This window comes from Sciurus vulgaris, assembly GCF_902686455.1.
Source record: "Sciurus vulgaris genome assembly, chromosome: 11".
In the NCBI taxonomy this organism is placed as follows: Eukaryota; Metazoa; Chordata; class Mammalia; order Rodentia; family Sciuridae; genus Sciurus; species Sciurus vulgaris.
In genome coordinates this window covers 119,428,896-119,442,302 of record NC_136472.1, presented here as the reverse complement: position 1 = coordinate 119,442,302, position 13,407 = coordinate 119,428,896, and the positions used below count along the sequence as shown (strand labels likewise).

Sequence of the window (13,407 nt, the reverse complement as noted above, 5' to 3'; positions counted from 1 at the left end):
TTCTAGCTGCCAAGAATCACGATCTTCAGTCTCATTCTTAAAGTGACTTAATCACTCTTCTTTAAAAAGAAGAGCTAAAGTAGAGCTCTCTCTCCATTTTGGAATCTTTCTGATAGTTACATTCTATAAGATCTTTAAATTACTAGAGTCAGTGGGGATATTTCTATTTTTCTAACTACTTTTGAACACATTTAATGTATAAATAAATGATTGGAAAAAATAACTAAAATTTCTTACAGCATTTATATCTATCACTTATTAATATGAAAACATTTTTGAAGGTTATTCATATAATGCCTAGAATATTAAGTTGCAACTACACATATAAACCTTATAGAACATACCCAAGCAATATTAATGGAAAACCTACATATACATATTTGTTACACATTGGCATGTTACATATAAATATTCCACAAATATACCTACATAGGGATAGATACACATAAAGATTTTTTTGTGAGACCATAAATTAGAGTATTAAAATAAGAAATGATTAGTGCATAGAAAATCAAGAAGTTTCTTCTGATTTTCAACACGGAGAATAGTCTCCCCTCTCTCATTACAAGTTTTTCTTTTGCAGAGTGATAAACACTGTACTGCATTGGAGCGTTTGTGTCACATATTGGAAGACAAGCTAATGACAAAGCAAGTAGTGATCTTTGCCTGTTGAAATAAATTTTTTTGGAAAAGTACCTTAACTAAGTTTAAGTGCTTATGTTGAGTTAAAGAACACTCAGTAGCCTGGTGCTCTGATTGGGCACAGTATCACAGAGAGAAACAGAAAAGAGTACAATGTTACTTGGAGATGTTCATGCTTTTCTCCTTAATACAACATTTTTGAAGACTTTGAAGCTTAGAAGCACAAGACAACACAACTGTGGTGTGACGTATAGAAGTGGCTCTCAGAAAAAATGGATATATCTGGTCTCCCTGATTCTGAGAAAATCTTCTAGGGAAAGATGTGGAAATCATCTGGTGCTAATATCAGCAGGAACAGAAAGTTGGGTTGCTGAGCAAACTTTGAATGTCACAGAGAACTCATGAGGCTTACAAATGCTGAGAGTTATCACTCAGGAGGACTAATTCAAATTTTTCTCTTTGCCATTACCAAGAGCCTCCATAGGAGCGTAATTGGGCAAGGGAGAGAAAGAACATTTTTGGTAGTAAACCTTCCTCCCTCTTCCCAAGAACTATTTTTTCTCCCAGAATGAATAGTGAGCTTTGGATAAGAGGGGGTTCTTGTCATTATTCAAAAAACAATTTTGCAATAAATAAATGCCACATTTGGATGAAACAGTAAAAAAGTGGCACAACCAAATCAGAAATTATATTATACACATGCTAGGGGGAAGCATGACTTCTCAGAGATGAGGGGACATGAGTATGGCAGTGTTGGGAAGTAGAGGTGGGAGCCTAGCCCCAAAAATAGGAATTCTGGAATATTGCAAAGATACACGTCAAAATGTCTTGTGTATTATTGTCAATCTCTTTCATTATAATGGAATTTCCTTGTGGGTAGGAAATATCATCCATCATAAGCCTCCATATTTCCTAATGTAGTTTCACACACAGTAACAAGATGGAATCATATTCTCTATATTACAAATGGTTAAATTTATTTATTTTGAGAAAACAATTTTAGAAACATTTGCAAATAGTAGGTTACAACACCAGGTAAAAAATCAAGAATATCAAAATATACACTCTACATGTATTTATTCTCTGAATTGAGATAGATAAATCTTGTCTAGAAAGAATCATGTGTCATACATGTGAGGTATAATCAAATATGTTGAGTTCTTTGCAGTATTTTAAAAACTATCTAGAGGTGATAAAGTTTATTCAGGACACATGAATTCTGAAACATCCCAGAGATGTGTAGTATCCTTGTGTGTGATCCATGAATTCAGTCCAGCCTGGGCACCTTTCTTCCAAACAATCAAGTACTACTAAAAAAATCTCATAATTCACTGACAGATATTGCTGTCTCAATGGTTTCCTTACCAAACATAATTTATAATTTTTTTCCAAAGTAAAACACTCTTTTCCATGGTAAACCATGCCTGTCAAGCAGCTTATTTAGAGCAATTTTGACATCTTTATTTCTTAGGCTATAGATCAGAGGGTTCAACATGGGCACAATAATGGTGTAAAATACAGATGATACTTTCCCGTGGTTCAAGGAGCTGACAGATGATGGCTTCAGGTATATAAATGCTAGAGAACCAAAGAAAAGAGCAACAGCCGAAATGTGGGAACTGCAGGTGCTGAAGGCTTTGACTCTGCCCTCAGTGGAGCGAATGCGCAGGATGCTGGCAATGATGAAGATGTAGGAGCTAAAGATAGACAGCGCTGGGGCAAAGATATTAAATGCACTTAAGCACATAACTACTACCTCATTAATAAATGTACTGGAGCAGGAGAGCTCCAGTAGTGGAAAAAGATCACAGAGGTAATGGTTTATTATGGTCTTACAGAAGACCACTCTTAGCATGCAGGCTGTGTGGGCTGTGGAACCAATCAAGCCCATGCTATAAACCCCAACTAGCAACCCGGAACAGACTGGGTTAGACATGCTGACACTGTAAAGCAAGGGGTTACAGATGGCAACATAACGGTCATAGGCCATTGCAGCCAGCATGTGACATTCTGCAATTGCAAAAACAATGAAGAAGTAGAGCTGAGTCATGCATTCAGCATAGGAGATGGTGTTTTTCTCTGTCACAAAGTTCACCAGCATTTTGGGGGTGATCACAGTGGCTTGACAGAGATCAATGAAGGAGAGACTGCTGAGCAGGTAGTACATGGGTGTGTGCAGGTGAGAGCTGAGCCCAATCAGTGTGATCATGCCCAGATTCCCCAGGACTGTGAGCACATAGATTCCTAGGAAGAGGATGAAGAGGGGCAGCTGGAGCTCTAGTTTGTCTGTTAATCCTGCCAGGATGAACTCAGTCACTGCTGAATGATTTCCTTCTGCCATTTTCTCATGAAAATTCTAAATAGAAAGAGAAGGAAAAATTTAAAATAGGTTTTCATTGCCCAATTACACAAGGAAACTTGAAATAGAATTCAAATCTGTTCAGTTCAATTCTATACCTGTTCTTTGTGCTATCAGTCAAAGGCCTTGGGATTCCAGTAATATGTGACTTGTTAACGAATATCAGATAGAACTCTCTCTCAAGCCTCTGAAAAGAAAATGTTTTTGTTTTTCATGAGAAAATAACAGCAACATAAAAAACACCAAAGTTACACTTGATGAAAGGCTCAAAGACTTTTCCCAAGATGCTAAATAAGACAAGATGACCAATCGATGCACTTTTATGCAACATAATACTAGTGACTCTAACTAGGAAAATCAGGCAAAACAAAAATATTAAAATATATTCAGATTGGAAAGAAAATGTGATACCACCTCGGTTTGTAAATAACATAAATTTGCATATAGAAAAGCATAAGGAATCTAAGAAATAATTAAATTCTTAATCTTAATGGTAGAATACAAGACCAGCACAGAAATTTGATTTTATTTTTTTACACATTTGCAATGAAAAATACAAAGTCCATTTACAATAGCATGAAAAGGATGAATTAGTAATAAAGTAAATGAAAATAATGCAAGACATTACACTTAAAATTACAAAGTATGGTTGAAGGGAATTAAAGACCTACATAAATGGAAGGACCTCACATGTTTATGAATCAAAAGCCTCCCAATCAATACCTCCCAATTGGATCTGCAAATTCAGAGCAGTCCCATGAAAATCCCAACTGTGATTTCTGTAGATGATGACAGGTTATCATAAAATTCTTAAATAAATAGAAACCTAGAATAATAGAACAAACATGAGTGAAGAGTAAAGTAGGAGGGCTTACTTTTCCCCATTTGGAAACAATAGAAAGTTAGAGTGATCAAGACAATGTGGTATCATCCTAGTATAGACATACAGAATCTCAGATAGAATTGAAAACATAGAAGTAAACTCATATCTATGGTCATTGGAATTAGTTTAAGAATTTTGTGACAATTCCTTATGGAAATAATAATTGTGCAGAGACAAATAGATAGCTATGTGCAAAAGAATCTTCCTCACACCAAACACAAAAATTAATACAAAATGGGTCACAGAACTAAGTGTAAGACACCATAATAATACTAGAAACAAACACAAGAATAAATCAATGTGGTCTTTGATTGGACAATTTTTTAGATAAGATGCATAATAAAAATTGGACATCATGAAATGAATTTTTGAATGGTCTTTTAAAGGACACCAGTAAGAAAATGATTTGGGGACAACATGCAGAATTGGAAAAATATTTCTAATGTGTATTGGATTTGGTGAACACCAATAATACCAAAGAGTTAGTAGTCAGTAGTATACATGAAGATATCCTACAATTTAACAATAAAAAGGAATGGGAAATAACCCAATTAATAAATAGCTGAAAGATTTCAATAAATATTTTTCTATGTGAGATACACAGATGATCAATAAGGCCCTGAAAATATGCTTTTCATGATTCATTTTTAAGATAATTAATATAAAAACAAGGAGAAAACATGTCTCACCCATCATGAACGTTATGAATAAAAGTTGAGATGAAAACAAGTGTTGGGGGAAGTGGGAAAAAATGTGAACCCTCATCCATTGCCAGTAAGACTGAAAAATGGTACAAACTGTTAGGAAAACAGTTCGTTACTTCTTCATCTTATGAAACATAAACCTATTGTGTCACCCAGCAATTTTACTGCTGGATACATACCCGTAAGAAATGAAAGCACACATGCACATTGTTTTTGTGTGTGAATGTTCAGTCATAAGACCAGGAGTGAAAGTCATGCAAAATATCCATTCAGTGGTGAGTAGAGAAGCAAAAAGAAGCATTTCAATATAGTGGAACATTATTATTCTAATAAAAGGGAAATAAGCACTGAGATGTGGCACATTGTGGATGGGCCTGAAACATTCTCAGTGAAAGAAAGCAGACGGAAAAGATCATGCATAGTATGATTATATTTGTACGATGTCCAAAATAGGCAGATTCATTGTGACAGAAAGTACCTTAATGTCTTCCAGAGGCTGTGGACTGGAAGGTGCTGGATGGGACAACTAATGGATATGGGCTGTATTTGCGGTGGTGGTAATGAAAGTATTCTCCAATTAAAACATAGTGATGGGCGTACTACTTCATGGATACACTAAAAACCACTGAATTCTGTACATGAGAAAGGTCAGTATTGTACTATGTGAGTTACATGACAATAAAGAACTACAAAATAGTAATGACATCATGCTGACCTTACAGAACATTCCATCACCACCTACAAACTTTTCACCATTCACTAAGCCTTCCTTTTCTAGATTGTTTGATGTGCACCTCTGTATTCATGCCAAATGTGTCCATGAAGTTTTCCTTCAAACAATGTGGTAAATCTCTAGCTCCCCACTCAAAATGTTATGCTGTATAGCCTCAAAACAAGAAAAACATAGAACTTTCTACTGACAATTAAGAAATTGCAGATACAAGGAAGACATGTAATCAATTTAAAAATGTTTCTTTTGAGTGTTTTCTGACTCATCAGCAGGTCATCTCCTGACATAGGCAACCATCCCTGATTTTGGGCGAATTTTATACTGGGAAAGCTGATGGATGTCTACAGGAGGAAATTATTAATTCATGATCATGCCTAAGTGTGGCTGAACTTGTAAACCAATTATTCTATTCTCTGTCTTCTTGAGATGACCTTTATAAATGCGTGATATAAGTCTCATCATTCAGCATTTGTCCTTTTGTGACAGGCCTATTACACATAGCATAGTTTCCTCCAGCTCCATCCATTTTGAATCAAATGGCAAACTTTCTTTGGGAAAGAAATCATTTTAAATTCTTACAAAAGAAAACAGTGATGACTCAAAATTGTTCATAAGCCTCAGATTTTGTGTTTCATTAGACTTTTACTATTTGATAAAGTTAAAAGGGTAGTTACTCCTGAATTACCCTGTTTTTAGTAAACTATTTGGTACATCTCTACTACTTAGTCTATGGACATGACAGTTATGTGGTGTAAATAAAATTGAGAATAATATCTCTTGGTGAATTAAGGAGACACCTGAAGACTACTCATGAAGTGAGAACTATTGAGTTATTATTCCAAAGGACATTGTATTTAGATTTGTCTTGGAAAAATGGAATTTATCAAGAATTTTATATATACATATAGTTATATATGTATGTGTGTTTATATATATAGTTATATTTGTGTGTACATATATATATATATATACACATATATATGTAGAAGACAGAGAGAGAGAGTTTTATCCTTATAGTTTTATCTACCAAAAACTTAGGTATGCCACACAATGAATAACTCTGAAGTAAATGTGAACTAATAATGAAAAACTTTATATTAATGATTCAAGGATATACTCTTAATCTGTGCACAGGTATTAACATTAAAGCAAACTACAGAGTGATATACAATATTTTTTTGTGGGTATTTAAGATAGAAAGATGAATAACATAGTATCATTTCTCTTCAGAATGTTGGAACCTAGAAGGGGAAATCAAGGCCAACTAGACACTGTGGTAAATACCTTGATTGGGGAGGTTCTACAGGACAAAGCTATTGTGATTTTAGAGCAGAATGGGAGTCAGTGAAACCTGTAGACAAATAAAATAATGTTTTCTTTTTCTATGTCCTAACAGGTAACACATGATGTGACTGTTATCTGAAAGGACCTTTGGTAATTCATTTTCTTTCCCTAGTTTTCCATCACTTTATCCTGTGAAATTCTATTTAACAGCTAAGACCCTTTTTTTAAGATCTTTATTTAACAATGACATTCCAGTTAATAAGACCAAATTCTGTGTGTCCATGAGTATGCTACTTTGCCTCCATGTATCTTGTGCTAACTATGAATTACTATGAGTCATTTACCAGCTTTTCTTTTACACATAATTATAAAAAATGCATTACAGGGCTTCAGAGTGCCTTGCATATAACAAGTCTCAATAAAATGTGATCAATAGAATTATTGCAAAAAACACAGAGATAAATTGACAGACTCAAAATGGATGAACAAAAAGCCCTCACACTGCTTGAGATGATATGTTTGAACAAAGAAGCATTTGTCATGACTTTATATTGCAGGGGAAATGAAATCCTAAGGGAACCAGTGGGTGTGGCTCTTAGAATGAGGACAGGGAGAGACAGATGAACAGTCACATGCATCTCCTGAGAGAGACTGCAGCAAGAGAGTCTAAGATTTAAATAGTAAAGGTATGGGATTCAGACGCACCCTTCCTTCTTCCAAGAGAGTTCAGAGTTGTTTGTTTTTTCTTCTGTTCCTCTGGAGAGAAATGACTTTGATGATGTGAAGAGGTGACAGACCAGAGGTTTCCATTGAGTCACTAATCCTGATCTCTGATGAAGCTCTATCTTCAAAGGTTGGCTGATGTGAGGATTTTATATGCTGCATGTAGAGTAAGAGTCTGATTAGGAACAAGTGATGATAATGACCTCCCACTGGAATCTCATTCCACAAGTGTCTACTCTGGGGAAAATCGACCATTAGAATTATCTTTTTTCCATATTGATTCTCAAGTGTTTAATATTTTCACATGGGTGCAATTCCTTGTTCTTGTTTGATTATGGATTATAAAGAAGGATGTGAGGTCTAATGTTAGAACTCTTGTGAAGTTCCTGTCAAGACATTTTAAAATAAAAATATTGGCCGGGGGATATAGCTCAGTTGGCAGAGTGCTTGCCTCACAAGCACAAGACCCTGGGTTCAATCCCCAGCAGCACCGCAAAATAAATAAATAAATAAATAAAAATAAAAAAATAAAAAAAAATTGGAAATGTTGGAGCACTCTGAAGTTATCTAAAGTGTGCCTTGCAATAGAAAGCATATATTAAATCAGGATTTGCAAACAGTTAGATTTAAGCATTTTTATTCCCAGTGACCTATATTACTTGTATTTAATTAATATGGCAAACTCATAAAACAGTACTTCTTGTATTATTTTAACTTGGGCAATTTCCATGCTAAACTTTTATTCAACTTCTATGCTAAAGTGTTTTATATATAGATAAACACCTTTGAGGAGTATCTCAAATGAATGAAAAGGTAAAATGAGAATTTTTTTCTTAATAAAAAAATTTTGAGGAATAATGAAAGTGTGTGTATTATAGAAATAATTTTCACAGTAAACTATTTGGTAGTAAATATTATTTAGTGTTCTTATTATCCATTATTCATTAACTGTTTTATAATTTTGAGCAACCTGTAACATTAAGTTTTCATAATTAATTCTATTTTAGAATCATTCAAAATTTTACATATGAACCTATCATATGGTGTTTAAAGGAAATTTAGAAATTTCTACTGTTGAATATTAAGGGCAAAGACAATTTGAAAGCCTGTAAACAGGTTGCTTATCAATAGCGATCAAATTTTAGAAGTAGAAATAATATGCAATTCAAGACACTATTTATATTCTCCAGAATTTGACAATTTTTTAATAAGTATAGGATTAACAAGCACAGATTAATAGTAAAAAAGTTCCAGACACACCACCATAACATATGTGATGAACCAGAGTTGTGCCTGATTATAATTTGGAGAGGTAAGAAATGCAAGAGAATTATGCACTTATATTTTTCATTGAATGGTGTTTAAATTTTCCACAGATAAGATAGAGTCAGGAAGCATTTCAGGATGGGGAAGCTGAGAGAATGAAGAGACGGACATAGGAATGACCAAAGATTTGTTGAGATATTATAGGGACTACTTCAGTCCATTCGCTATATATCTTTCTAGCGGATTTTGATAGATGCTAAAACATCATGTTTTATGTATGCATTTTATATTTAGTTTTAATCACATTTGACATTATATTTATTCCTCTTAGATGCAATGCAAAATCCAAATGTCAGACACTAAAGGCAAAAAAATTGAGTCATTCATGACCTTATACAAACATTGGAAGTGCGGAAGAAACCGTTAGTCATTCCTGACATTCATTCTTCCTTTCTTACTCAGAAATAAATGTTCTAGTCTTAGCTTGACATGATGCCATCTAGATAGCCACAGCATTTCTCAGTCTCTCATGGAGATATATTTTTTTTTTTGTGACTCTTACCAGAGAGTTACCTAATAATAACTAATACAGAAAGTAAAAATTGATTTTGCCTGAAGTCTGCTCCTATAGTATCCTGATGGCCCCTGAAAATGCTAATAGTAGGTGAGGATCTATATTTTAAAATTAATAGGTTTATATTAGATAAATAAAGACAAACTGCATATGAACTAAACTATCAAAGTTTATCAGAGTACCTACTAATAAAATAGATTATATATCCTATGTTCCTTTCAATTATTAAAACTTTTGATGATATACATTCCTCTATAATTATATTTAATAAGGGCTGCTATTTGTTGCTTTTTCCTCTTTTGTAATAGGTTTCATTTTTCAAGGTTCTCAATCACTCATTTCTTGAGCACATCCCTTCTCCATTTTGGAAATTTGTAACTGCAGGAAAATGTCAACCCCAGGAAAATAAACACCCCAAGTTTACTGTCCCAAAGAACAAAGTTAGAGGAGTCAAAAGAGAGTCTTTAACATTTTCCTGCTCACACACTCCTCGGTGGCAGCAGGTTGGGATACAGTGAAGGGCTGAAGGACACCTGCAGGCAGGGGGAGTATACAAGGTAGGTTGCATGCCCCCTGGCAGGTGGCATTCCACAGGTGTTCTGTGAGTACATCCCTTTACTTTACAGCCAGGGTCACTCTGTTTAGATCCTCACCTAAAGACTGGAGACAAAGGCAGTGGTCAACTTCCCCTCTCCTTCTCCTCTGTCACCACATTCCTTTAGGGTCCTTATCTCTCTACAAGCTTTCTTAGGCACTGGTTAGTGTTTCACCCAACACTATCTGATGGCTATGCAAATAATTCAATAGCATCTAGTCCCCAAGTTCTCAGAATTACTAGAAGCTGAACAGATATTTCTGTTTTTTTTTTTTTTTAAACAATTTGAATGCATAAACAACGGCTTGGAAATACATTAAATACTGATTTAATACTGATCACACATTAATATGAAAATAAAATGCTGGAGGAGGTTTATTTAATGCCTATGGTATTATCATACAATTATATACCCATAAACTTTGTAAAGCATATCTAAGTAATATTAATAGAAAACCAATGTATACATGCTTGTGACACATTGGCATGGTCTCATAGGTATCACATACATATATACTCAGGTATGGAGAGACATACACACATCTATTGTTATAGCATCATAAACTGGAGTGTAAAAATAAATGAGTAGAACACAGAAAATCAGAAAGAAAGTGACTTCTAGTTTTCAGAATGGGGAGTAGCCTCCTCTGTCTCATGACAATTATGTGTTTATGGCATGAGAAAAACAAGACACTGCATTGGAGTGTTTGCTATGTATTTGAAGGCAAAGAAATGGCAAAGCAAGTGCAGTTTTATGCTTGTTAAATGAGACAGATAATTTTTAAGTGCAACTCATAAATTTACATGCTTATGTTGGGTAAAGCAGAATAAAGAGCCTGATGTTCTGCATCTGGGAACAGTAGAGCAGAGGAGCAGTGTTGAACATGGTGTAACTTGGAGATATCCATGCTTCTGTACTTGAAGCTTTGAAACTTAGACACATAACACAGAACACAACCATGACCTGTCACATAGAAGTGACTCTCACATAAAAACAACTTATTTGATTTCCATAACTCTGAGAAACCCTCTTAGTGAGAGGGGGAGAATCATGGGGGTAGATCTATCAACAGAATAGAAGGAAGGGGAGTTGAGCAACCAGTGTATGCCACAAAGAGCTTCTGGTTCTTACTGATGGAGACAATTACTTCTAGAAGGACTTCAAGTTCTCTGGTTGACCTTTTTAAGGGCACCTTTTGGAACTTAATAGGACAAGGGGAATAAAAGGAATTATATTGGTAGCAATTTGCCTTCCTTGCACCATCAAAGAAATCATTTTTCCTTTAAAATGGATAGTGAATTTTGGGATAGGAGAAGTACTCATTATTATTCTGAAAACAGTTTTGCAATTTTAATTTTCCTAAGTATACAATTCCCCACATGAATACATGTTTTAGTCAGTTTCTATGCCACTGTAACCAAAAGACTGGACAACAGCAATTAGAGAATGAAAAGTTTATTTGGGACTCACAGATTCAGAGATCTTAGTCCATAAACTCCATTCTTTGAGGCCCAAGGTGAGGTAGAAGCATGCGGGAGAAGAAAGCAGTTCAAGAAATGGTACCAAGAAGCAAAGAGACAAAGTGCAAGAACTCTTCTCAGCAAAGATAAAATATAGAGCCCAAAGGCATATTCCCAGGGATCCACCTCCTCTTACCTGCCTACTTTACATCAAGTTAATCCATATCAGGGGACTAATGCACTGATTGGGTTAAAACTCTCCTAACCAAATCATTTTACGTCTTAACTATTCTGGGGGGCACCTCATATCCAAACATCACAATGCAAGGGTAAAAGAATGACAATACTAAATCAGAAATAATATATGTATAGAGGAAAAAGGCATTGTTTTTTTAGGACATGGGAAAATCAGTATGGGATTGTCAGGAAATAGAGATGGTAGCATAATCCCAAATATATATAGCAAGAAATGGTTTATACACCAATACTATGAATATCATGTTTATATACAAATATCAAGAATATCAAAGGATATGACCAAATGTATTTATTCTCTGAATTAAGACAATTAAGTCATGCTTAGAAAGAGTGCTAGGCATAATCAAACATGTTGAGGCTTTTGAAGTATTTTTAAAAATATTTAGTTGTGATGAAGGTTAATCCAGGTAGATGAATTCTGAATAAATTCACATAAATGTGCTTTCCATTTATGTGATCCTGTAATTTCAGTCCATCCTTGACATCTTTCTTCCAAACAGTCAAGTACTAGTAATAATTACATAACTAGTTGATAACCATTGCTGTCTCATTGCTGTTTCTCTACCAAATATCTGTAACTTATAAACTTTTCTAAGGAAAATATACTTTTCTTAGGAAACTACTTTTTACAAGAAACTTATTTAGGGCAACTTTGACATCTTTATTCCTCAGACTGTAGATCACAGGGTTCAGCATGGGCACAATGATGGTGTAAAACACAGAGGACACTTTCCCTTGGTCCATGGAGCTGACTGACAATGGTTGCAGGTACATGAATGCAATAGATCCATAAAAGAGAGCAACAGCTGAGATGTGGGAGCTGCAGGTGCTGAAGGCTTTGTACCTTCCCTCAGAGGAGCGAATGCGCAGGATGCTGGCAATGATGAAGATGTAGGAGCTTAGGATACACAGGGCTGGGACAAAAATATTGAATACAGTGAAGCACAAAACTACTACCTCATTGACAAAAGTACTAGAGCAGGAGAGCTCCAGTAGTGGAAGAACATCACAAAAGTAATGGTTTATTATATTATCCTTACAAAAAAGCACCCTTAGCATGCAGGCTGTGTGGGCTGTGGAACCAATCAAGCCCATGCTATAAACCTCAATTAGCAACCAGGAACAGACTCGGTTAGACATGGTAACATTGTAAAGCAAGGGGTTACATATGGCAACATAGCGGTCATAGGCCATTGCAGCCAGCATGTGACATTCTGCAATTGCAAAAACAATGAAGAAGTAGAGCTGAGTCATGCATTCAGCATAGGAGATGGTGTTTTTCTCTGTCACAAAGTTCACCAGCATTTTGGGGGTGATCACAGTAGCTTGACAGAAGTCAATGAAGGAGAGACTGCTGAGCAGGTAGTACATGGGTGTGTGCAGGTGAGAGCTGAGCCCAATCAGTGTGATCATGCCCAGATTCCCCAGGACTGTGAACACATAGACTCCTAGGAAGAGGAGGAAGAGGGGCATCCGGAGCTCTGGTTTGTCTGTTAATCCAGCCAGGATGAACTCAGTCACTCTGGAACTATTTTCTACCATTTTCTTCTGAGAAGAAATATTTTGAAATAGATATTATTGATCCTTGTACAATGCAGTATGAAAGAGAATTCACATCTATTCATCCATGTATCTCCAGGTTTCTACAAGTTGTTCCCCTGCCACTAGTCAAAGACTTTGCAATCACAGTAATACCTGATTTGTAGATAAATATCTAAGAGAACTATGTCTATTTGTGTTCTATGCTGTAAGAGTGGATGTTAGTAATACTTGTTCCTGACCACCCAAAGAACTGTCCCGATGACTTTTATTGAATGATCCAAAACTTTCCATGGCTTTGTAGTAATCCTTTCAAGAACTTGGTAAGGAAAGATTTTTTTCTTACTGTTAATGTAAAAATGGCTTCTCCAAGTGTTCGGATGGGAGGC

At 35.3% G+C, this 13,407-nt stretch overlaps 2 protein-coding genes across 2 annotated transcripts; both read right to left on the bottom strand.

The window, feature by feature from the left end:
* Window positions 1–2,017: 2,017 nt before the first annotated feature.
* LOC306638603 (olfactory receptor 8G50-like) lies at window positions 2,018–2,983 on the bottom strand (the record flags this gene model as incomplete). Its single annotated transcript, XM_079101801.1, has 1 exon — window positions 2,018–2,983. One exon carries the CDS (start codon window positions 2,981–2,983, stop codon window positions 2,018–2,020), a length of 966 nt encoding a protein of 321 aa, XP_078957927.1.
* A 9,087-nt stretch (window positions 2,984–12,070) lies between these two features.
* On the bottom strand, window positions 12,071–13,021 carry LOC306638602 (olfactory receptor 8G50-like; the record flags this gene model as incomplete). Its single annotated transcript, XM_079101800.1, has 1 exon — window positions 12,071–13,021. The coding sequence occupies one exon, from the start codon at window positions 13,019–13,021 to the stop codon at window positions 12,071–12,073; it is 951 nt and encodes a 316-aa protein (XP_078957926.1).
* Window positions 13,022–13,407: the final 386 nt, after the last annotated feature.